The sequence below is a fragment of the Antrostomus carolinensis genome, unplaced genomic scaffold, assembly GCF_000700745.2.
Source record: "Antrostomus carolinensis isolate BGI_N321 unplaced genomic scaffold, ASM70074v2 scaffold12512, whole genome shotgun sequence".
NCBI lineage: Eukaryota > Metazoa > Chordata > Aves > Caprimulgiformes > Caprimulgidae > Antrostomus > Antrostomus carolinensis.
Genome location: NW_010299002.1, coordinates 4,536 through 27,760, shown reverse-complemented (window position 1 = coordinate 27,760; position 23,225 = coordinate 4,536). Strand labels below are relative to the sequence as shown.

General features: G+C 49.6%; 1 protein-coding gene across 1 annotated transcript in view; it reads right to left on the bottom strand.

The window, feature by feature from the left end:
• Nucleotides 1–212: 212 nt before the first annotated feature.
• TRIP4 (thyroid hormone receptor interactor 4) overlaps nucleotides 213–23,225 on the bottom strand; it is a gene marked incomplete at its 5' end in the record, with an annotated part of 27,241 nt that continues 4,228 nt past the window's right edge. Inside the window, 4 exons of the mRNA XM_010162641.1 lie at nucleotides 213–297; nucleotides 5,829–5,931; nucleotides 22,154–22,245; nucleotides 23,058–23,182. Of these exons, the coding sequence (XP_010160943.1) occupies nucleotides 230–297; nucleotides 5,829–5,931; nucleotides 22,154–22,245; nucleotides 23,058–23,182 (388 nt within the window). The remainder of the gene's footprint in view (nucleotides 298–5,828; nucleotides 5,932–22,153; nucleotides 22,246–23,057; nucleotides 23,183–23,225) is intronic.

Here is a 23,225-nt window from a genome sequence, read left to right as displayed (position 1 = left end):
TCCCACCCACCTTTCTCTGCAGCGTGTGAATTCCCAGGAAGCACAAGGCTGTGGGGTGAGATCTTGGTGAAAACATGTCTCTTTTAATGTTTTAGGAATACAGTGGATAAAGCAAAAATAAAAGCGCGCTCAGATCCGTCTTCCATCTGCCTTCCAGAGTTGAGGACCATCCTGGCACCCTTCAGTGGCAGTCGGGTGCTTGGTGGGAAGGACGCTGCTCCCCCGCAACTCACCCCATCGCTTTCTGCTTCATTAACCCCTTCTTTGCTCCTTGATGGATCTTTACATCCAGCTTCCCTGTAAAGAGAGGATTTAAAAAACAAAACAAAACAAAACAAAAGAAAAGACACAACAAACCCTCATCACTCCTTATTTTTAAATGTTATTTGCAATGCAAATCAGCTGGAGGCAGCGAGGTCTCCTAGTTAGTGTGTTCCTGTCACATTCAATTATCGTGCTTGAGGAACCAGGCGTTTCCAGCTGCCGTGGTTTTCCTCTGCAGGCACGACACCAGGGAGCCAGGGGCAAGCGTGTCCGACGCGGCAAAGAGACGCCGGAGTGGGGGAAATTCAGCGAAGAGGACAGAAAATTAACATCCAGCGCTCGCCCGACGCTGCCGAGGGGGGAAACCAATCCCTTTGCTCGCCCGCAGGATGTGTGTCGACGTGTTCAAAGGAGGTGGGGGACCGTCAAGCGCCGTGTCGGGGACATGTTTCTCCATGGTGTGGTGGAAAGCTGGGCTTGGGGACAATAAACCCTCAGCTTGGGGATGATAATGCAATGGGGTACAGAAGGTGATAGGGATTGGCTGCACGGAGCTGTTGGTGGCCTCCAAGGCCACCAGCTGGGAGGGACATGCTGCCTTTGCCACTGGGGAGAACCTCGGGGAGCCCAGGCACCCACAGCAAGCTGCTCCGGTGGGATCCGGAGCAAAAGCTGCCTCCTCTCATCCCACTGAGCTTCACAGCCCTTGGTGGCTTCAGTGCCAGCTCCACCTTCCCACCTGGGAGAGGAGGAGGACACCAACACATGGGATCTGGGCAACTTTTCCTGCAGGAGAAGCCAAAAGCCAGGTGTGGTGAGCAAGCTGGGAGGGTGACGCACTGCCTTGAAGGAGCATCCCCGTCCCCCTCTCTGTCTGTGAAAAAGTGAGTATGTTCCCACTCTCCCTCCTCCAAAAAAGGAGAAGAAGAAAGGGAAGTTGACCTTAACCTGGTGAAGAGCCAGCCTCCCAGAGAGACTCTGTCATCAGCCAGCACCGGTCAGCTCCTCTAATGCCACATCTCCCCAGGAACTCACCTCCCTGCTCCAGCTCCCCTGCACCTCCCCATCCTCCAAATCCCAATCCCATCCTGTCTCTGTCCAGGAGCAGGGATGGAGCTCCACCACGTTGCAGAAACCATCAGGAAATGCTGCAGAGCCTGCAGTGAGCTGGGGAGGGTGGCCCCAGTCTTTGGGGACCATCCCCTTGTCCCTCAGGAAGGACATGGGCAGCCACCATGGTCACACCATCAGGAGGGGAAGCAAAGGGATCAGAGATTGATCCCAAGGAGATGGACAGACAGAGCCCATCCCAGAGAAATCCTAATGAGGTAGGATGGAGCTGGAACTGGCAGGCACCTCATCCAGGTCCCACCAGGGAATCAAGCCCGGTGTCACCCCATGGGTGACGCAAGGCCCACACAGTCCCTGGGAGAGCTGTGTTGCTCCAGCCCCGCTACAGCACACAGAAGTTCTCCTCTTTGGTTAGCACCATATCCACCAGGTTCCAAACCGGTCCTGCTTTGGCCACTGCTCCAAAAACTGCCGGTAAGTGCCCATGTGCCATGAGAAGCAGGTGCATGTCCAGAGAAAATGGCTCCAAACCAGGCAGAGACCATCACCACCTCTTCAAACCAAGAAAACTTCTCCATTTCAGATCAACAAAGAGTCCCACAATGCTTTTTCCCAGGAGAGGCAGGTTACAAAACTGCTTCGCTCCGGATGTCCCAGCAGAACAACCAGCCTCCCTGAAACCAGTCCTCCTCCTTCAGCTTGAGCTTTGGGACAGCCTTGTTCTCTCTCAAGCTCAGACAGGAAGTTCAATGCACCAAACCCATAACGTGTTAAAAAAATGTGAGCAAGGGTTGCTAAGTCACCGTGCCATAGATCAGCAAACTGAAATGTGGCAACAGCCAGGTGGAAATTGGAAGCAGGAGCCAGACGCTGCCGATGTCTCCATGCAGCAGTTGCCAACCTGCAGCCTGTGGAACACAAAAGGGCATCTGCAAAGCTCTCCCACCATCACAAATGAGAAAATGAAAACTGAGGCCAAGCAAAAGGGCAAAATAGGACACGGCTTTTTTCAGCCACCATTCTCACCCCGAGCCGCACAGTTTGGAAGATGCTCTCCTAGAAAGTCTGGGAGATCCACCATCCCTTTTGGCACCCTATGCAGGAGAAGACTTTCCCCACCTGCTTAAGGATGGGGAAGAAGCTCCTCTTTGCAATGTCTGGTAACAGCGATGGGCACCCAAGGCTGAGCCAGCATCGCTGGACTGTCCAGAGGCAGCATGTTGGACCACCATGTCACCAAGCCATGGGGTTTTTAGCAGGAGAAAGGTGGCAAGTTTACACTTGCTCCACACAGTGGTCCTCCACCACCAACACTGTGTCACCTCCGGGGCTGTACGCTTCCTATTTAACGTGCCTGCCTGCTCCTCCTGGATCCCAAAAGCGATCAGGAGGCTTCTCGGCGCTGTCAGTTGGCAAAGATAAAACATCACGTGGGTAACCTTTAGGAAAAAGCTAAAAATAAGGCAACAGCCCCAGGGCCCCCTTCTCTTTTCACTCAGTGATTTAAGGACTCTCATCTTGCACTACGATGCGTACCTTCGCCACTCCTCCGCGCTCTTCCAGCCATCAGCTGCTGAAGGGAGGTTTCTGAGTGATGCCAGAAGGAGGCATCAGGGAGGCTTTACCCGGATTCAAGGAAATCTCCCATGAGAACCACCAGCAAGTTTTGTCCTCATACACTGAAACTAAGCAGGAACGTGTTTGGGGACAGCCGTGCTCCCCAAAACCATGTGAACACAGTGCCCATCCCTTCCACAGAGACAATAACCCTGGCAGCAAAAATCGACCTATGTTAGATTTAGATTTTTATTTTTTTTTCCTCTCATCCCCAGGCTGCTAGAAACGACTAATTTGCAATGGAGAAGCATTTGGATGTCATCGCAGCGAGGTCCATGCTGTTATCTGGCAAGGAAAACTGCTCCAGCTTGGCTTCCCAACAAGACAAATTGGCATTTTGTCACGGCTGGAGCCAGGCTTCAAGGAGAGCAGGGCAGCCAGCGAGCTCAGGTGGGGACGTCAGCCGGCACCTGCCCCCTGCTCTGCTTCCAGCTTGGAGAATTAAGCTTTTGACTGCCTCGGATGTTGATGCCAGCTCCTATTAAAACAGCGCCTTACCTCAGTGAAAGGTCAAAGTCTTCCCTGCTCCTTCCCCAGGCTCTCACAAATATCACCCAGATGGATAATGTCCCCTCCAGGAGGGGAACATGCAACTCCAGAGTCTCCCCCACTGCTGCTCTGGTGACAGCTCCTGTCAGGATGGAGGGCAGGAAAGGCAGGAACGGGCAGCGCAACACAGCCGCCTTCCTTCCAGCCTGTTAGACCGATCCTTCTCCAAGCAGGAAAGTGTCACAACACAAAGGAGACGATGTGACAGATGGGAAAGGGACCGGCAGCGCCTGCACCCGGCAAGGCAGATGCGCAGAAGCCGGATGCCCTGCATTCACACCACATGGCAGCTTCTCCTTCTCCTAACCGTGGCCAGGCAGATGTGGCAGTGAAGGGGGATCAGAGAGTTTGTATCAGAGCGAGGAAGAGGGCTGGTGAAGAAGAAAGAAGAAAAAAGAAGAAAAAAAATAAAGGATGCAGCGGCTGCTCCAGCACACCAGCAGCAACAAGGCTGTTCTCCCACAGCAAAGATGTTTCCATCCTAAATAACTTGGCGCAGCCCTGCCTGCTGGGAAAGACCCGCCCCGGGGGGAGGACAGGGCCACTGGCAAGACCTGAGCGCTGCACCTGCTTGAACACACCTCACAGATATTGCTACAAAAAGCAGAGAAGAAACCAAATTGTTTCACCCTGCTCCATACCCTGGCAGGGCAGGTATATCCCCAACACCCAGGGAGAGACCAAAGTGTGGGAGAGTGGTGCTTTTCTGGGCAGAGAGGGGAAAAAAACCCAAAACCAACAAAAAACCCCCTACACTGTGCTTCAAAATCCCTTATTAACTGGTCCTGAGAAATCCCGTGACTCCTGCACCGCTAGGTAACTGCTCCTGGAAGAATCACGCTGCAAACCAGACAGAAACCCAGTCGTCAGCTCTGCTAAACAAACAGCCAAGACTATTTCTGCTTATGCTGCTTTTAGCCTGTCAAATTAATTTTTCACATCCCCTGAAAGTGTGTTTGGTGCCTTCCTCGGGCTGTGTGGTGGGGAGGCTGCTAATAAGGACAGAGCTGACTGCAGGCTCCCCAGCTGCCGCATCCTCCTCCGTCCTTTTTTCCGGCAGCGGGCAGGAATAACTGGCAGCCTGCAGAGGGGCTGGTGGCTCATAAAAGGGACTAACGACGCTGGCAAGTGGAGAGTGGACAGATGCTGCGGCAGTTCCCTGCGAGCTCTGCCAGGACATCCCATCCTGCTGGCCTGTGGATGGAGAACATCCATCTGGCCCCTGCAGCTTCAAGCCTTCACCATCCTCACAGGTGAGAGACGAATTTTGAACCACAGGCAAGGAATTAGCATGGATCTAGCATTTGGGGAGGAATAACCCCAGGAACCAGGACAGGTTGGGGGCTGACCTGATGGAAAGCAGCCCTGCAGAGAAGGACCTGGGAGTGCTGGTGGATGACCAGTTTACCATGAGCCAACAATGTGCCCTGTGGCCAGGAAGGCCAACGGTCTCCTGAGGTGCATTAAAAAGAGCATGACCAGCAGGTGGAGGGAGGTTCTCCTCCCCATCTACTCCGCCCTGGGGAGGCCACATCTGGAGTCCTGTGTCTAGTTCTGGGCTCCCCAGTTCAAGAGAGACAGGAATCTTCTAGAGAGAGTCCAGCAGAGGCTACAAAGATGATGAAGGGGCTGGAGCATCTCTCTGCTGAGGAAAGATGGAGAGAGCTGAGTCTGTTCAGCCTGGAGAAGAGCAGACTGAGAGGGGACCTGATCAATGTTTATAAGTATCTTAAGGGCGGGTGTCAAGAGGATGGGGCCAGACTCTTCAGTGGTGGCCCGCGATAGAAGGGGCAATGGGCACAAACTGCACGAGGAAAAACTTCTTTACTGTGAGGGTGACAGAGCACTGGAACAGGCTGCCCAGAGAGGCTGTGGAGTCTCCTTCTCTGGAGATGTTAAAAACACGCCTGGATGCAGTTCTGTGCAACTTGCTCTAGGTGAACCTGCTTTGGCAGGGGGGGTTGGACTAGATGGACTCTGGGGGTCCCTTCCAACCCCCACCATTCCAGGATTCTGTGATCTGCCCCAGCATTGCTGCACCAGCTCGTATCCCGACCCAGGCTGATGCCAGAAGCGGATCAGCAGCAGACACAAACGTTGCAGAGGCAGGAAGAGGCATGTATTTGGAAGGAAGCAACATCTGGGGAAAGGGGAACTGAAGACAAAAAAAAAATATTACAGATGTATTCGAGTCATTAAACAAACACCTCCAGATCAAAGAAAAGGGGGCAAAGGTTGTGAACTCATATGGCAAAGGCAAGCAGAGGTGGTGATGAGAGCAGGCACGAAAGGCCAAGGAGGGCATCTGCGGAAACTTTACTACTTACAGATTTTGGGTTTTCCTTTGATGGGAAACTTCACAACCATCTCCTGGGGATTAGTGCAGATAAAGACAAATGGAGACCCAGACTCCTGGCTCAGATCTGGATACTGCAAAACACAGACACACACACACAAAAGAGAGTCAGACTGATTGCCGCAGGCCTGAAAAGAGCTCGATGGTTAGGAGCAGAGAAATCGCTCTTGAAGAGATGGGTTCTGTCTAGGCTGTAGCAGCTCAGACTAAACCAGTTCAAGAACATTTAATGGAAAAAAAAAAACAAAATAATTGCAAGTTTGGGTCTTAATCAAAGAGAGCCCCTTGCTAAGCTTCTTCTCATCCCACCTGTGCCAGAACTTGCTCCCTTTTGAGCCGCTTCCCTGTGCTCCCTAACCATTTCTGGCCCCTTTTAGCACCAACCTGTGTTTTGCTGCCTAAAAGGTGTGGTTTCAGACCTGGCTTAAGCTGATAGAAAGCGCAGGATGTTGCTAGAGAGGCAGTGGAGGCCCTGCTCTTCCAAGCTTGCCTGCTTTGTGGTGGGACAAGCACAGGACCATTTTTCAGCCCAAAGCATTCCCAGATTCAGCTGACTGGGGATGCGGGATCCCACTAAACTTCAGCCAGTCACGCACAGCACATTGGCACCTCAACCAAAACAGGTTGGCCAACCCAACGAGGTGATGACCACCGGAAGAGTGGCCACCTCTTCTACTGAAGCAGCTGTCCCAGCTACAGAGACATAGAATCATAGAATCACAGAATGGTTTGGGTTGGAAGGGACCTTCAAGATCATGCAGTTCCAACCCCCCTGCCATCAGCAGGGACACCTTCCACTAGACCAGGTTGCTCAAAGCCTCATCCAACCTGGCCCTGAACACTTCCCATCTCTTCCCCACAAAGCTCAGACCAAACACAAGGGCTTTGAGATTTGGAGAGTGTGAATGGTCTTACGGAGGAACACGCAGCCCTTGAGATTCATCTGTATCTAAAAGGTGAGCAACAGAAAGAACTCTTGCACCATGCCAAGTTGATGGCTTGGAGAAGCCGTTGTCTCTATCCGTGCAGGGTTGGCTTCACACATGGAGTCTATAGAGAGATTTCACTGTGATGAAGACATGGGGGAATTTTACAGGCGGAGTATGAACAGATTGTTTCTCTCATTAACCACAGGGAGAAAAGGATTAAAAAACCCAACCACACTCAGGGAGGGAAGTGCACCAAAGTCCTGTCTGGATGCAGCTCAGCCTCGCTGGTGTTCAGAAGCAAAACACAAAATAGGAATAAAAAATGTCTATAGCAACCATCGCTTCAGATTCTCCATTAGCTGCAGAGGTGAGGACATGCCATGAAGATGCTCCAGCCGAGGAAACCCTGCTCAAACAGACTGTGGAAGCGGTTTTCCTTCCATGGGAAAACTGCTGCTTTTTTTTGTTGTTGTTGGTTTTTTTTCTCCCCTGCTTTCCTTGAACAGATCCATCAAGGCTGCTGTAGGGGACAGGATGCCAGACCAGATGGAGCAGCGTGTCCTGGCAAATACCCCATTTGTTACTAACAAATGACTCCTAGGCTGAGTGTTTGAAAAGCTCTCCCCAACCTGCCAAGATGAGTTTGGATTTGCCCTGGAACAGCTGGGCATGGAGAAGGGAGCAGGGAACAACCCGCTCTCCTTGTGCTGGAGTGGGGTTTGGCAGCGTTGCCAGTGGTTAAGGGAGATTTACAGACGCCCGACACTGGGATTGGATCAATCAGGGAAAGCATTTCCAACCCCTCTCATTTTACAACAGCGTGTAAAAGCTGCTCTCGGCTGCTCTGTACAACCCCCATGCCGGGGGAGAAAGATCCGCACTGATCTGCATCGCACGCGGATGCCCTGCTGTACCGATCTGGAGAGGTTTCTTCCTCTTTTTTCTTTTTTTTTTTTTTTGGCTGAGCCACATTACTTGACTTGCTTCCACCGCTCCAGGCCGATGCCAAGGAGTATCATTTCCCATCTGCAGGGAAGAACGATCTTGGAAGGTTCGAAAGAGCCAATGTGAATATCCCCGGCCAAGGCCTGGTGAGTGCGAAATGCTGGCGCCGCTTTATTGCTCTCAGAGCGTCACGTGGGTGACTGGTGGCCCCTCCATAGCCAGAGGACCTGACATACCCAGCAGCTCCCACACTAGCATGGCCTTGTAAGTCACACCATAAAGCCACTATCTCCTAGGTGGACCTGGACATCGCTGTGTCACCCTTCATGCATCTTACAGGCCCCCACACAGGGACTATCCCCATAACGTGTACGTAGGCATCAGCAGTGAAAGCAACAGCCAGGTTGGTTTCTCCACTGACAGCTTCATCCAAAACCAGGATCAAGCCTCAAGCTCCAAAAGCTTCCAGCTCAATCCCCAAGGCTGAAGCAGATGCCACAGCTGAAACTTGGGTTTACACTTCCACACCACAGCCTTTCATCTTTGCTCCCAGGGTCCGTTTCTGTACATCTGCCAAATCCATCCGTGTCCTGAATTTTAAAAACCTCGCTCCTTCCTCTGGCATCTCACTCCCAGGAGGCAAGGAAGGAGCTTCCTATTGTACCTACCCTGGAAACCTCTTATCCCATCCTGGTGAACGAAAAAAGCAGAATATTCCTGCCTGCTGCAGCTGAGAAAAAGCCATAACCCTTTCCTTTGCCTAGAGACTCCCAGGTGGAGTAGATGGGGCTCCACAAGATGCTGAGCCCTCACAAGATGCTGAGTCAATTGACTTGCTTCTAGAAGTCATAGAATCACAGAATATTGTGAGCTGGAAGGGATCCACCAGGATCATCCAGTCCAACTCCTGTCCCTGCACAGGACAATCCCAACATTCAGACCACGTGTCTGAGGGCACATGTTGGCCAAATGCTTCTGGAATCTTGTCAGGCTTGGGGCCATGACCACCTCCCTGGGGAGCCTGTTCCAGTGCTACACCACCCTCTGCCTCAAGAACCTTTTCCTCATGGCCAACCTCACCCTCCCCTGCCACATCTTCCTGCCATTTCCTCTGCTCCTGGCATTGGTGGCCAGAGAGAAGAGATCAGCGCCTGCCCCTCCTCTTCCCCTTGGGAGGAAGTTCTAGACTGCGATGAGATCTCCTCTCAGTCTCCTCTTCTCCAGGCTGAACAAACCAAGTGACTTCATCCTCTCCTTGTATGGCTTCCACTCTAAACCCTTCACCAATTTGGTGGCCTCCTCTGGACACTCTCCAGTAGCTTTAGATCCTTTTTATACTGGGGTGCCCAAAACTCATTCATCCTACAGAAATTTAGGGAACTTTTGGGTAAAGTCAGTTTTCTGCCAGTTTAATGAGCTGAACTGCTCCAGGAAGGGTCCGGTGAAGAGGGCGATTGGCAGAAGCACATTGCTGGAGGCTGGTAGGAACTGAGATTCCTTTTAGAGAGCAGCGAGAGGTTAAGACATGATCACCGTGAGCAACATCTCCTGTAGACACCTACCAACTGTATCTATATCGTCTCATCATCAACAGGATCAAGAGAGACAGCATGGCTGAACGGCAGCACTTCTCCACCTCTACGGCTCTTCTGCGGCTCAGCTCAGCGCTAGGACATCCGTACCTACCTGTCCCACACCAAAGATGCCTCTCCTATTGGCAACCCCTCATTTGACTTACACTCTCAATGGAGACACTGCCACCAAGACATTAAACAAGTTTGTCTCCGTTACATTTTCCCAACCTGCCCAAGCATCTAATGAGTAAAAAAACTAATTTGTCAGTATTTCTGCTGTAAGAGGTCAGAAGCGTCACTCTACAATCTGCAACTAAGTTTAGGAGATGGAAAACAAACTATATCCCACAGACAGTGGCCACTACCCATCAGCACTTCCACAAATCTGAGACTTGTAGGAAAACTCAAAAATCCACATCTAGTGTATCAGAGAGAAGACAGAGCATATCCCAATAAAGAGGATCTGCAACAGCAATTTTTCTAATAAAACATCAATTTAGAGGGAAACCACGCTCCCTCTCTACAGGAGACCAAGAATCAAACCCAGCCAGGAGTCTGATGGGGCTGGGGGGGAATGTTCCTTCCTAATTTCAATGGTACTCATCATTGTAACCTTGAGGGTGTAAATAAGCCAAGTGTCAGTATTCCAGGCTTTGACATGGCCTCCAGCAGGAAGCAACTCGGCCTTTAGGAGCAGGTGGCTACAAAGACCCCCTACAACAAATGAAGTCCAGAGGCCTTCTTGAAGGTTGTCCTTCAAGAAGGAGAAAGCCCACCGTCTTCCAATCCAGCAGATGAGCAGGAAAGCTCGAAAGAGAGAGGTTATGCAACGTAACTACAGTGGTAAAAAAAAGATTCAGCCTCCTTTCAGATCTTCTGCCACCTCGTAGCGGGCTTGCGACAAGGCAGTTGGGAGGACGGTGGGCTCTGTGGGCTGCAAACAGCCGGCACGGCTTACCAACTGCTGCTCCAGCCCACCGCTTTGCACAGTTGAAAACCCCACATACGCTCTCCAACCACGCAACCACCACCCTCCTTCATCATCCCATCTCTGCATCTGCAACCGCACCGGTCAGGCTTCAATTTGCTGCTAACAGGTTTGTAAGATCTTAGCTGTGAAGAGATTAGCAGGGGGGGGAGAAGAGAAAAGCAGCAGATCTTAGGCAGCTTAACACAAGCAGAAAGAGCTCAAGGTTAAATGTAGTGTCTGAGTATCGGCTGGAAAAGGGAGCTGAGCGCTGGGCTCCTCCAAAAACCAGCCACCAGATTTGCCCTCTCGCTAAAGCCGGTGCTTTGAACATACATTAAGCGGCTATCAGATGTCCCCAACAGTCACCCCAATCAAGCTGCAAGCGGGGATAATTGCTAATGAATGTTCCCTTTTTACACTTTGTTTTCACCGTCTCTCCCATCACATGCTCATCACCACCAGAAATAGCAGCAGGGCTGCCCAACCTCCCCACTCTGCAAAAGAGCAAAGGAGGGGACAAGCCAGCTGGGAGCCAGCAGAGACACAAACCCACATTCTCTGACATTTGAGGAGAAAAAAAAAATCCTGATAATTTTTTCTTTTCCCCCACCAATCTTTTAACTATTTTTTTCCCTGATTTGGGTAAAGCCTGTAGCAGGATGCAGGGGCTGTGCAGGCTTGCCCACCATCGCTGGTAACAATGGGGGGTTCTGGACCCTTAGCTCATCCCGATTCCATCTCAGCAGTGGAAAAAAAACCAACAAACCATGGAGAAGGGCTGTCCTGAGCCCCTTGTTTTTTTCACCCCTTCCTGATAAGCTGTGTTCGCTTGAACCCAAGTGCTGTGAACTGAAGGCAGGGGAATGGAAAGAGCCAAAGGAAAATGTGCCAGGGGAAGCCAAACCATCGCTAACGAGATGAGCTCTGCTCTGGTGCATCCCAGGAAGGAACAAAGGCACCACGTGCAACGGAGCAGCAGCTCTGCACAGCACAAAGCCAAAACACTCCCCGGCAGCTTCATTAGCGACCTTTCAAGAGCATCTTTCACTCTCATTAAGGTCTCCAGACACAAAAGGAGACAAGCGAACACGGCGCAAGAGACCGAATGCTAACACTGGGTGGGAAGAGCCCTGCAACACAGCTGCACCCTTCCTGCCCATTGAGCGTGCAAGCACACAGAATCACAGAATGGTGGGGGTTGGAAGGAACCTCCAGAGTCCATCTAGTCCAAACCCCCTGCCAAAGCAGGTCCATCTCCAGCAGGTTGCACAGGACGGCGGCATCCAGGTGGGTTTGGAACATCTCCAGAGAAGGAGAATCCACAGCCTCTCTGGGCAGCCTGTCCCAGGGCTCTGGCACCCTCACAGTAAAGAAGTTTCCCCTCATCTTCAGCTGGAACCTCCTGTGTTCCAGTTTGTGCCCATTGCCCCTTCTCCTATCACTGGCCACCACTGTAAAGAGTCTGGCCCCATCCTCTTGACACCCGCCCTTAAGATACTTATAAACATTGATCAGGTCCCCTCTCAGTCTGCTCTTCTCCAGGCTGAACAGACTCTGCTCTCTCCATCTTTCCTCAGCAGAGAGATGCTCCAGCCCCTTCATCATCTTTGTAGCCTCTGCTGGACTCTCTCTAGAAGACCCCTGTCTCTCTCTTGAACTGGGGAGACCAGAACTGGTCACAATACTCCAGATGTGGCCTCACCAGGGCAGAGTAGAGGTGGGGGAGAACCTCCCTCAACCTGCTGGTCACACTTTTCTCAATGCACTCCACGAGACCATTGGCCTTCTTGGCCACAAGGTCACATTGTTGGCTCATGCCAACACAGCCCAGTGTGCATCCTGGTAAGCCCGAGTGCGGCAGGGAACTGCACACTGGAACCTGTAGTCCCTTCAGCGGGTCATCACCATCCTCTCCATCACACAGCTGCTGGGGGGTGGCCTTGGGGCAGTGGCATGGAGCGGTGAGGAGGTGGTTGAGATGTTCTGCAAGGTTAATAATGGAAAGGGTTGAATCATTTTCCTGGCGTGGCTCCTGGGTGAACAACAGGGGAAATACAGCTTGCTCTGGCAGGCAGCGCCGGGCCAGGACACCATCTCCAGCCTTCATTTCCCTGCTGCTCTCTAAGAGCTTTGAAATAAAAGAGGCAGCGCTGGAAAGCAACGCTGTCTGGAAAGAATAAAAGCAAGCGGAGCCCATGTGTTGGCAAGAGAGCTCACCATAAAATGCATTCAAAGAGGGGGAAAAAAAAAATTCTTGGCGGAGACGGCATCCCCTCCGAAAGAGCAGGGCTGCTGTAACCAGCAGCGGCGATAAATCAGCTTTCCCCAGCAAGCACAAACACGCGCTGGGCTCTTCCCCAGGCGTTAGGAGAAGCCCCTTCGCCACGGGCAAGGAAGAGGAGCGGGATGCGAGGCATCCCCCCGGGAAATGGGCGCGATTTCCTTCAGCCCCGTTTTCCTGGTGATTTGTGGGAAAGGCGGATCCGCTCTTCTTTCACGCCTCATAAGCTTCATAGCTGTCAGACTAACGTAACAGGTAATTAACTACTAAACAGCCATTTTCTCCTCCTCTCCGGAGGGAAATTGCTCACCATCCAGCTAGAAAATGTTTCTTTAGTGGTTTGCAAAGGGGAAAAGAAAGTGGGGAGGTTCTGGCGAGCAACAGGGGTGCAGCAGCCAAAGAGAGGCATTTGCAGCCATGTCTGCAACAGGGACACATGGATGTAGGAGAGAAAAAAAGGATGTTGGAGCCTTCAAAAATGAGAGATGATGCGCATCCAGTTGAGGGTGCTGCAAACTCCCTGATTCCAGTTCAGGCACCACCAGCAGTAAGCTCGGTTCCTGCCTGCAGATACCCCAGGGAGTTACCACCAAAACTAACCCAGGGAGTGCTTCAAGCTCAGTTATCAGCTCTGTGGTACTTCTGCAGGTCAGAGTTATTTACTATCAAGAGGAAAAAAAAACCAATCCCACCCTTCTCACAGTCTGCAGGACCAGCCTTCAAGAACCACAGTGCCCAAGCCACATCTGTCCTTGTTGCTTTTCCAAGGAGAGAGGTTTGGAACATCATTTCCAAGCATCGTTTCCCTGACTGTTGCTCTAACAGCAGTAGTGTCCACCACCTCTTTACAAGGACATTCATTTTGGGCGGTTAGCTAGCAAATCTCCCAACTCAGCCTTCACCCTGAAGTGCTCCAGGGCACATTCGCCGAAACGTGACACCAACAGAAGCCATCACCTGGAGATCCAGGTTTGCCCCTGCTCTGTGTCACTTCTCCTGACTCACACCTCCAATTCTGGAAAGAACTTGCAGAGCACCAGGCACTTGACTTTGATGTTTGATCTCCCTCGCGACATGGTCTTGCATCACGCTTTCAACTCTGAGTGTGTTTTCAAGCATCATCTTTTAAGGACCCGTTCCCTCTGCCTTAGCACAGGCCAACCAGCCTTTGGCCAAGGAGAAACATCACATTTTCCTAAACAGAAACCCCAAAGCAGATCCAACTTTCTAGAAATGCCAAATTTTCTAGCCTGAGGCAGAAACATCCAGTACTGCAGCCCTGTGAACATGCACTGAGGAACTCAACGCGCTGCCCTTGGCTGCAGAAGACCACATGGATGCAGAGCAGCCGCTCCACGGAGGCTGGGTTAGAAAAGGGATACGACGTTCAATCCGAATCAACAGAACAGGCGGAAAAAAAAAAAAGGAAAAAAAAAAGCAGAAATCGCAAAGAAACACAAACAAAAGCCGGCAGCCAAACTTTTGTTTGAAAGCCTGTCAGGTCTAGACTGCAACGTGTGAGGAAGGAACAGCTCGAAACCACAGCTGCTAATGGTTATGGATTTGGCAATCAAAATGTCTTTGTTAAAAAAAAAAAGAAAAAAGAAAAAAAGAAAAAAGTTAACTGCCTTACTATTGAGGTTACAAACCGCAGCCTTGATGCATTGTTGCAGTCAACATCCTCCCTGCTGTTTTTGAGAGCTTACATCTGCTGCTGGCAGATCCTGCGCTGGCATAAGCTCCCTTCACCAGGATGCGCGAGGAATTTTCCTCGCCTGCCTTCCTTTCCCCTTCTCCCCATGACGATGCCTGCTCTGCCCCTCGCATCCTTAGCTGGTGATCGCAACCAGATCCAGACGCAGCAGGCTGGGATTGCCACAGGATCCTTCCCACAGCCAGTTGGATCCATCCGGTGGGTGTTCTCCGCCTCCCGGCCTCGAGCTCGGCTCTAGTCATGTTCCTACACCACAAGCTGTACTTTGATTCAAAGGGCAGGGGAAGCAATTAAAACGTAGTAAGTAATAACAGGACTTTGAAATGTAGATTTAACATTCAAAGACGTGCTGGTGCATTCAGATTTTTAAAATGCTGAGCAGTCTGCCAGGGCTTCAGACCTGGAGGACTCAGTGGTGGTGGCAAACGTCGGGCACACTGCATCCCTCTGGCTCTCCCTGAGCCGGCATCACAGGACCCACAGCCACCAACATCATTCTGCAGCTCAAATCACAACTTGAGAAAACACCCACCCATGGTAAAGCCCACAAGCAGGGCTTGAGATGTTTATAGAGTACCTGACAACCGTCGGGGGAAACTGGGTAGACTGGGAAAAATATTTGGTAGTGTAGTAGGCTCAGCTAGAAGAGCCATTTTCATCCTCCTGCGCCAAGGGACGGCAGAGGCAGGGGCATGCAGCCCCACCGCCCACACTGCTGGACAAAAGCTGGCAAGGAGGAGGAAAGAGGCGATGAAGAGGAGGAGACGAGGAGAAACCAGAGCACCTGCTTCTGCTCAAGCAGCTCAGACTGCCTGCACCCTGCTAGATAGAGCCAAACAGCTTCAATCAGCTTTGTAAAGTCCTTTCATAAATCAGAGTTGCAAAGCAACAGAGTAAAAACGGCACAGGTGGTGACAGAGATCAGCTGAACTCTGAAAAAAAACCCCTAACTTTGGTGAACAGAGCCTTGCACAGAGAAGGCATCTGCGTCCCTTCAGCAGCCGCAGCTCCCCACGCTGACCCTTGCTGCTACTCCCCGAGCAGGTGTGACGCCAACGGCTGCTTCCAGCCATTGAGTCAATCCCACCAACATGATGGGATTTCTCACGGCAGAACCAGGATACAGGTCTGAGCAACCAGTCTGTTCAGGGTTATGAAATCCATGACAAGCCGATGAACGCTTAGCGTAGTCCTTGGGCCCTCGTACATTCACCATGGTGGTTACGTTCTGTAGGTACCCCATCATTTGGGGTCACCACCTAAAGGGTGGTCACGGCTCAAGCTGGTGGAGCTACAACCGGATGGCAAGGGAGTGGAGCACCTGAGCAGCAGCCAGGCTCAATTTTATCTAACCTTTGGTTTCAGGATTAAATAAAAACCAAACACCAAGAAGGCGGCAAGTACTAGTGACCACATCTGAAAGGAGAAAAAAAAATAAAATCCCACATCACTGACTATTTTGCTGAAATGGTAGCAGAGGCTAAGTCCACAGTCATCATTAATTAAGTCATATGCTTCAGCCTTGGCTTCGTTTTTCCCCTAGGGTCTAGGAAACCAGAGAAGAGGGCAAGCGAGCCTCTATCATTCGATTTCTTTGGCATGTTAATGCATTCCTAAATTAATCATCATCAAGTGACAATCTCTCCTTCATCTTAACAGACTGAGCAGCGGCCTTGGTAAACCTGCTGGCTTATGCAAGTCAGCTGGAGCCTTCCAAGAGTCTCTAATGAAAACCAAAGCACTTCACATAAGGAAAAACTCCCCCATTTCTTACCGTCTATAATCCAAACCAGCTGCACGCCTGCTCTGCTCTGCTCCTAGAACCATGAACCAGGGAGACTTTCCGCGGTGAGAAACCGAATCAAGAGATACATCACCCCTAAATCCCTGCAAGCCAGACTAACGCCTAATACCTCTTGATCTGGCATCAGGCTACACGCAAAAGACAAATTCAGCTTCGAAGAATTCCGGGACCTGTAAAGTTTAAAGGCCTTTCGGCAGTTGCAGTCATTAACAGCCACCTCGATTGCTGCAGAAGGAAGTCTATTGGATCTAGCCTTCAAAACCCTGCTAACAACAACAACAACAAAAAATTTCATCAGTAGAGGTGCGATTAACTAAACCTCAGGAACGAGAAGGCAAATATCCTGTTGGTGGGAGGAGGGGAAGGTGCCAGGACAGCTACAGCACCACACAAACGAGCGTTTGTCTTGCTCGCAGCCTGCGCTGGGAAACCTTTACTTTGGGGAGAAGGTCCTCGTAAAAAGTCTCTCCCTATTTCTACTGTTCTTCAAAGTAGATGCCAACATATATGTTTGTGTTTCTTCCTCTCATTAACTTCTTTCTTAGGAAAACATAATCAGCGAGCTATTGTTCCTTTATTTGGAGATAATCTAAACAAGCACTTTCTGGAATCTAAAAATAGAAAATTTCTCCCCTTCCTCACTCCTATTTAAGAATTTAAAGTGAGTCCTGTATGCTTGGCACCCAAGTCTCTTTTTTTTTTTTTTGCTCTTATTTTCACCGAGGAGGGCAAAAGATTAAACGCAAATTTCCTGAGAGGAAAAGATGGAGCCTATTTAAATGATAGTTGCAATCTTGTGGCACAAAAATAGCCTAGATGTGTTCCCTTGTGTGGTTTTAGGACAGTAAGCGATCACCTAGGAATGAAAAATAAACACTTTACTCCCGTCAAACATAATTACCCAATATTTCAGCTCGAGATAATAGCTACATCTAGATATCGGCATGTGTGCACACTTGCATTCAAAATAAGTCCAAACACACCTATCAGCTACTTAAAATAGCAGCAGCGGAAATTGTTCTTTTTCCAGTTAAAGTAATAGTCTCTTGGATCAAAGTCATTAACAAAATGAACGTGGACTTCAGAGCACATTAAAAAGGCATAAATATAAATAGTTCCCTCCTCGCTTTTGACTCTTGCCAAGCCCTGCCTGCACCATCCCATGTTTCCCCAACAAATGCTGCTGAAGTCACCGACACCTCACACAGGAAAAGAAACTCAGCTCCTTGCTCTGCTCAGGGTGTCGGTGACGTCAGGTCAGGAGTAAGGAAAAGCCGTCATCAATGCTCAGGTCTCAATGGGGGAAAAAAAAAAGTTTCCAGGTCACCTTTAGCGCTGAAAAGCTTAACAAAGGGATCATTCTGGTCTAAACCGAGGTTTTTTGGGCGGTTGCCATGAAGAGAAGGAAATGAGGCCAGAACGCGCTCCGAGGAGGTGTAAGATGTGCAAAGCTCAACTGGAAATACTGAGATTTAAATACTGAGGGAGCTCCGGGCACTGGCCAAGCACCCACCGTCAGCACCAGGGCTGAGTGCAGAACGTGGCTTTTGCTTCAGTCCCCGGCAAAGAAAGGGGGTAACACTTGATACCCAGGGTGGACTTTCCTACCTGATAATAACTTCTACTCCTGGAGCAGCTTCGATCCAAAGATCACAGTTTTGAGCAGTAAAATTAGGGGTATATAACTTCCGACAGGGAAGCACGGCTTTATTTTCCACGTGGGAAAGAGACCCAGAGGAATGGATTTAACTAGTTCATGCACTAAGTAGCACAACTGGGATTAGGACAATGTCATCTGACGTGAGGCTGATTTTAATCACAAGGACGTCTCTGCTTTGCTCTTCCTCTGCTCCCTGCCAGCAACTGGATGCAAAATCCTGTTCTGTCATTGCTTCTCATGCGGCCCTGTCGATCTGCAAATCACTTTGGCGACGTCAGTCGGTCTTCAAATATCGTACGTAGGGCAGAGCTGCAAGACTGACCCCTCTGAAGGGGTTACGCAAGGCCAGGCATACACATCAGGTAATAATGCGGATAAATAACCAGTCCTAATAATAATGCAACCTCTCGGGGCAGGGACTTGGTCTGAATCTGCTGGTGCAGCATCCAGCGAAACGGGGTATTGTTACTTTGAGTGTAAAAAACAAAAATTTATGAAGATAATGATAGAAAAATACCAGCAGTGTGCCACTAACCTCTTCATTAGCAACCTGAGAGAGGATGCGAAGAGCAAGGAAATTAAATCTGCAGACGGTACTAAATAGGGAGAGGATGACAGCATCAAAAGGACAGAGAAATAATGGAAAAGTCGCAGTAGGGACAGACCAGGAAGAGTCTCCCTTGCCTATGGGAACAAATGGTCGCAAGAGTCCAAACAAAATTCTGCAGCTGCTGAAAAAGGCAGGGCCACCATCAAAAGACAATGAGCAAGACAGGGAGCTATTTCATCTTTGGGTGGTGGGTATAATTTGCAACCACAGCTTGCCCTGCACTTGTGAAATGATTTCTTCCAGAAAATGCAGAAACATCAAATAAGAGTCAGTGAGGAGGAGAGGTGTGAGTCAAAGCACAGTGCCTGAAAAAGAGCTCTGTGGCGGCTTAACCTCCCAGAGGTCTCTGCTGCTGCATCAAATCACCTTACTTGCCAATACACCATGGATTTTCAGAAAATATTCCATGGTTTTTGCATGCCCTAAGCGGTGAAAACACATCATCTTATTTTCCCGCTCCCCCTGAAGCGAGGAGGACACTTCCTACACCAAGAAATGGCTGGATGACACTGCTGACAAGTGGTTTCGGTGCTGGTTGCTGATGAACCTGGACTGAATCATCAGCGTGAGCAAGAGGGATTTCCGACTCCCAGCGAGATCTGACTCGGATTTCTGAGCTGGTGCTGCACACTTTTTATCTTGCTAGCATTCACAATTAAATTAATCTCAGCTTCCTTCAGATGCACATGCACAAAAATGTACATTTCCTCAAAAACCAGCTTCAGAATTATGCTCAGATTGCTGAATTCAATCTTACAAGCTAGGGAAACGAATGCTGCCTAAAGCGATCCTGGGGAAAAAAATGGATGAATCCATTGTAAAAAGGCAATAAATTAGGAATTTCAAATAATTTGCAATCTGGGAGTAGCAAAAAGGCAGGGAAATATAAAGTGCCATGGCATCGTGGCATTGAGAAGAGAGGTAAATCTCTCACCGACAGATCTGGGAACAGTGCCCTTGGAATACATGAGTCCCCCCCCAGTGCCTCTGCGGCCAAGCAGTGCCAGCAAACTGGGAGGAATTTACAGAGAACATGGGTAATTGTGAGGCTCCTCTATGGGAAGATGAAGAACCAGTTACTTACAGCTCGATTTCCAGATCATAAGAAGCTGTCACGGCCATTTTACCAATGCCTGAAGAACATATCCACAAAGAGGAGGAATTGTTAGGAAGAGAAAAGTACTTGTGAAAAACCAGGACGTATATTCCCACCATTTTACAGACAGCAGAAGAAGGACAAGAATCTCCAGTTAAGACCAAACTGCAAATCAGCGGAAGATAGGGATGAAAATCTTCCACTGGCCTCTGTGTCCTTTCCTCTTCTCTCCCCCAAGGCTTGCTCCCTGCTCCTGCAGATTCTGTTGTATTCCAGTCCCAAAGCTCCCTCTGCTGCTCATACTCCAACCTCTCCCCCTTCCACCCACAACTACGAGACACAATCTCATCAGAAATATTCTTTTCATCCCTAGTTTCCAGGATAAAAAACCTGACAGATTTTGGGAAAGCCAGAAGAGCATTTCATGAGAAACAGCCCTCAGCTGCCGATGCCTCTCCAATTCTTCATCGCAAAGATGCCCATCAGCCTGGTGTGTCCTCCTCCTTCGTTCCAAGGAATCCATTTACTTCATCTCACAAGATGGTCTTGGTTTGCTATCAAGCCCTACATGGTCTGGTGGTTCCCATCAGACCATAACTGACTTGTACAAGGGACAGGAGTGATTAGACATGGAACGGTATTGGGAACAGCCATGCTGGGCTTGGTACTAAATGCAGCCTTTGAAAGTTCATAAAACCCACCCTGTGGAAAGCTGCTGCTGCTCCTGATTTTAGGCATAGAGTCAGTCTTAGATCTCAGGAGGTCTCTAGTCCAACCTCCTGGTCAAAGCAAGGTCAACCCTGAATTCAGGTGAGGTTGCTCACAGCTCTGTCCTGTCAGGTCTTGAAAATCTTCATGGGTGGAGACTGCACAACCTCTCTGAGCAGTGTCTGCTCCAGTGCTGGGCAGTCCTCATGGGGATCACCCTTCCTTCCCTTTTTAAAGATGAATGTAATGGTCACCTTGCTACGCTTATCAGGGTCCTCTTCTGTTCTCCATAACCTTTCCAAGGTAAGAGTGGCCTCACAAAGACATGTGCCAACACTCGCAGCACATTTGGATGCACACCATCACCACCCATGGACTTGTATCGGTTGAGATTTCTCAAAAGACTCCTGATTCAACCTACACTATGGGTAGTCTCCCTCCTCCTTGAACTCTGCCTCCAAGCAAGAGACCTCTGGGAGATCTTGCTGGTGAAGCCTGAGGTGCAGAAGGCCTCAGTACCTCAAACTTACCTGTGTCCTTGGTCACCAAATCACCTGCCTCATTCAGAAACAGGACACTCCTCTGGGAGTCTTGATCCACTCTAATCTCCAGCTGTCCCTCCTTCCCTATATCTAGGGGCTCTGGATGTCCTCTCTGCAGGGTCTCCACGAAGACCCTGCGGCTCTCCTGTCCTTCCTCCCTGGTGGGAGGGTGCTACCTCCTCCCACAGCTCCTTCTCCTGGTGATTCAGTGCCCCAACCAGAGCACAACTCTCACCAGTGAGGCCACTGTCACTTCCAGCTCCATGTCTAGCTATGGACCTAGATGCCTCTGCTTGGGCCAAGCTACTCTCTTATACGAAGGTAGTGGATCTTGGCAGCATCACAGGGCCAGGGACAAGGTCCCATAGCACATCACCACCACTCTTGCGAAGTTTTGCATGTTTCCACACTGTCTTGAATAGTTTCCAGGCCCCTTCATGTCCCCTGCCACACAAATCCCTCCAATAACTGCAAAGTCTCTGCTGGTTGCGCTCCAAAAACAACCAAACAGCTACTTGACCCTTCCTAATCCAGAGTCCTTCTTGAGATGGGAAGATCAGCATAGTTATACCCAGAGGTAGCAAAAAATTGCTGGCTGACAGGGTAAGAAAAGAGAAATTAATCCCCTCAAACTGCCTCTTTCTCTTAACTCTCTAGCTCTTCATAGCCTCAAGTTGCTCCAGGGCAGGTTGAGATTGGATATTAGGAAAAATTTCTTCACCAAAAAGGTTGTCAAGCATTGGAACAAGCTGCCCAGGGAAGTGGCTGAGTCACTATCCCTGTAGGTATTTAAAAGACGTGTAGAAGTGGTGCTGAGGGACATGGTTTAGTCAGGGACTTGGCAGTGTTGGGTTTTCAGTTGGATTTGATGACCTTAGAGATCTTCTCCAACCTAAATGATTCTATGATTCTATTAGGACCCCATTAACTTTCAAAAGAAACAATCAGCACTTTAGGAGCCACATCCAGGTAAGATGTAAGCTCCCGAGTTTGCCAAATGAGGTTGAAAACCAGAAATGCAACATTAAAGCATTGCAGGTTCCTGTCTTTCACAGTCCAGCACAGCCACAGCGTCCTGGTGCACAACTGCCTACACAGCAAGGGAAGCACCGGCTGTCACAAGCCCTTTCGGCACGGTCTCTGAAGCTAGTGTTGGTTTAATTAAACAGGCGTGAGTCCTTATTGAAAAGAGTTTCACGAGTATGTGAGAAACTAGTTTCAATTAAACTACCTTACTGCCAGAGAAGCTGACGATGGGTTTAGTCTGTATGAGTCCACAACTCCCTTCCACCATCACTGAAATATTTTTTCTTGGTACATTCTCTTTCCAGCTATACAAGATCACGTGGCAGTCGTCTCTTCACTCATCTCAGCCCAAATGTCTTCTCTAGAGCATCTCACAGAGGTGAGATACACTATTTTAAAAGTTTGCTGGCTTGTAAAGTTTTATTTGCTGTACTCACCTGCTCATTAAATTGCTCTTGCGATAAACAGTCAGTCACATCTACACAGCCTAGGAGGCACCCTGAGGGATAATCGCTTGGAAATTCCACATCTGCATCAAAAGAAATATCTCTTCAGGGGACCCACATCCACAAACACACAGAGCTGGGCTCTTCTAACCCCCAGGTGCCTTTTCCTCCCACCATGCACTTCTGCTTTTTAAGGCATGACAAATACACAGTAATTTTAACACTCTGTTGTTCTTTTTTTTCTTTTTCAGCTCAAGATCTTCATGACAGGACTAAAGTTGGGAGATTTAATTATAAATACACCTCTCCCTGCTTAGCTTGTGACAGAAGAACATATAGAGCAGGAAGAGCTCCTGGCTCTGATGAGGGAGCAGGCAACCCTGCTGTGTGACATTTAAATTGGGTGACGTGCAGAAACAGCCATGCAGTGCAGCCACCAGCATCCTCCTACTCACACGAGAGAATAACATCTTCCCGATAACCTGCAGCTTCGCAGTCCTGATTTCCGCAAGGTCAGAACACATGAAAAGCTTTTAACATCCCCGTAAACAGACTGAAGCACAAGCCACTTCATATGCACGTGAGCACACGCTCGATAGCTTGTTGCTTGAGCCAAAAATAAAATCAAGTCCTTTGCTGTCACAAGCTATCAGAGAAGTCAGGTGCAATTTGTTGGTGTTCCTGCTCAGAGTACCTGACCAGCTAAAGGACGGAGTTGAAATCTGCCACCATCCTCATTCAGCTGATGAAACGCAGAAAGGATGAAGAGAATTTCAAGAACAGAAGGTTAAAAAGCGAAGCAGTAATAACTACTCAGCAGAGAGGGCTTTCTGACACTGCTCATTACGTGGCTCAATGTACCAAATAATATAAAGATTCAAGGAGAGAAGTTCACCTTTCCGGAGCAGCATTCTGTAGGTGGCCTCTAGCTCAGAGATTTCCTGAGGGGAAGGTCTTTTAGCAGTAGCTGCAATCCATAACCGCCCTCTATGAGATGTGTACCAGGTCCTGCCCTCCACCCTAGAGAACAAAAGAGAATTGAGGACTTAAATATCAGCAGAAA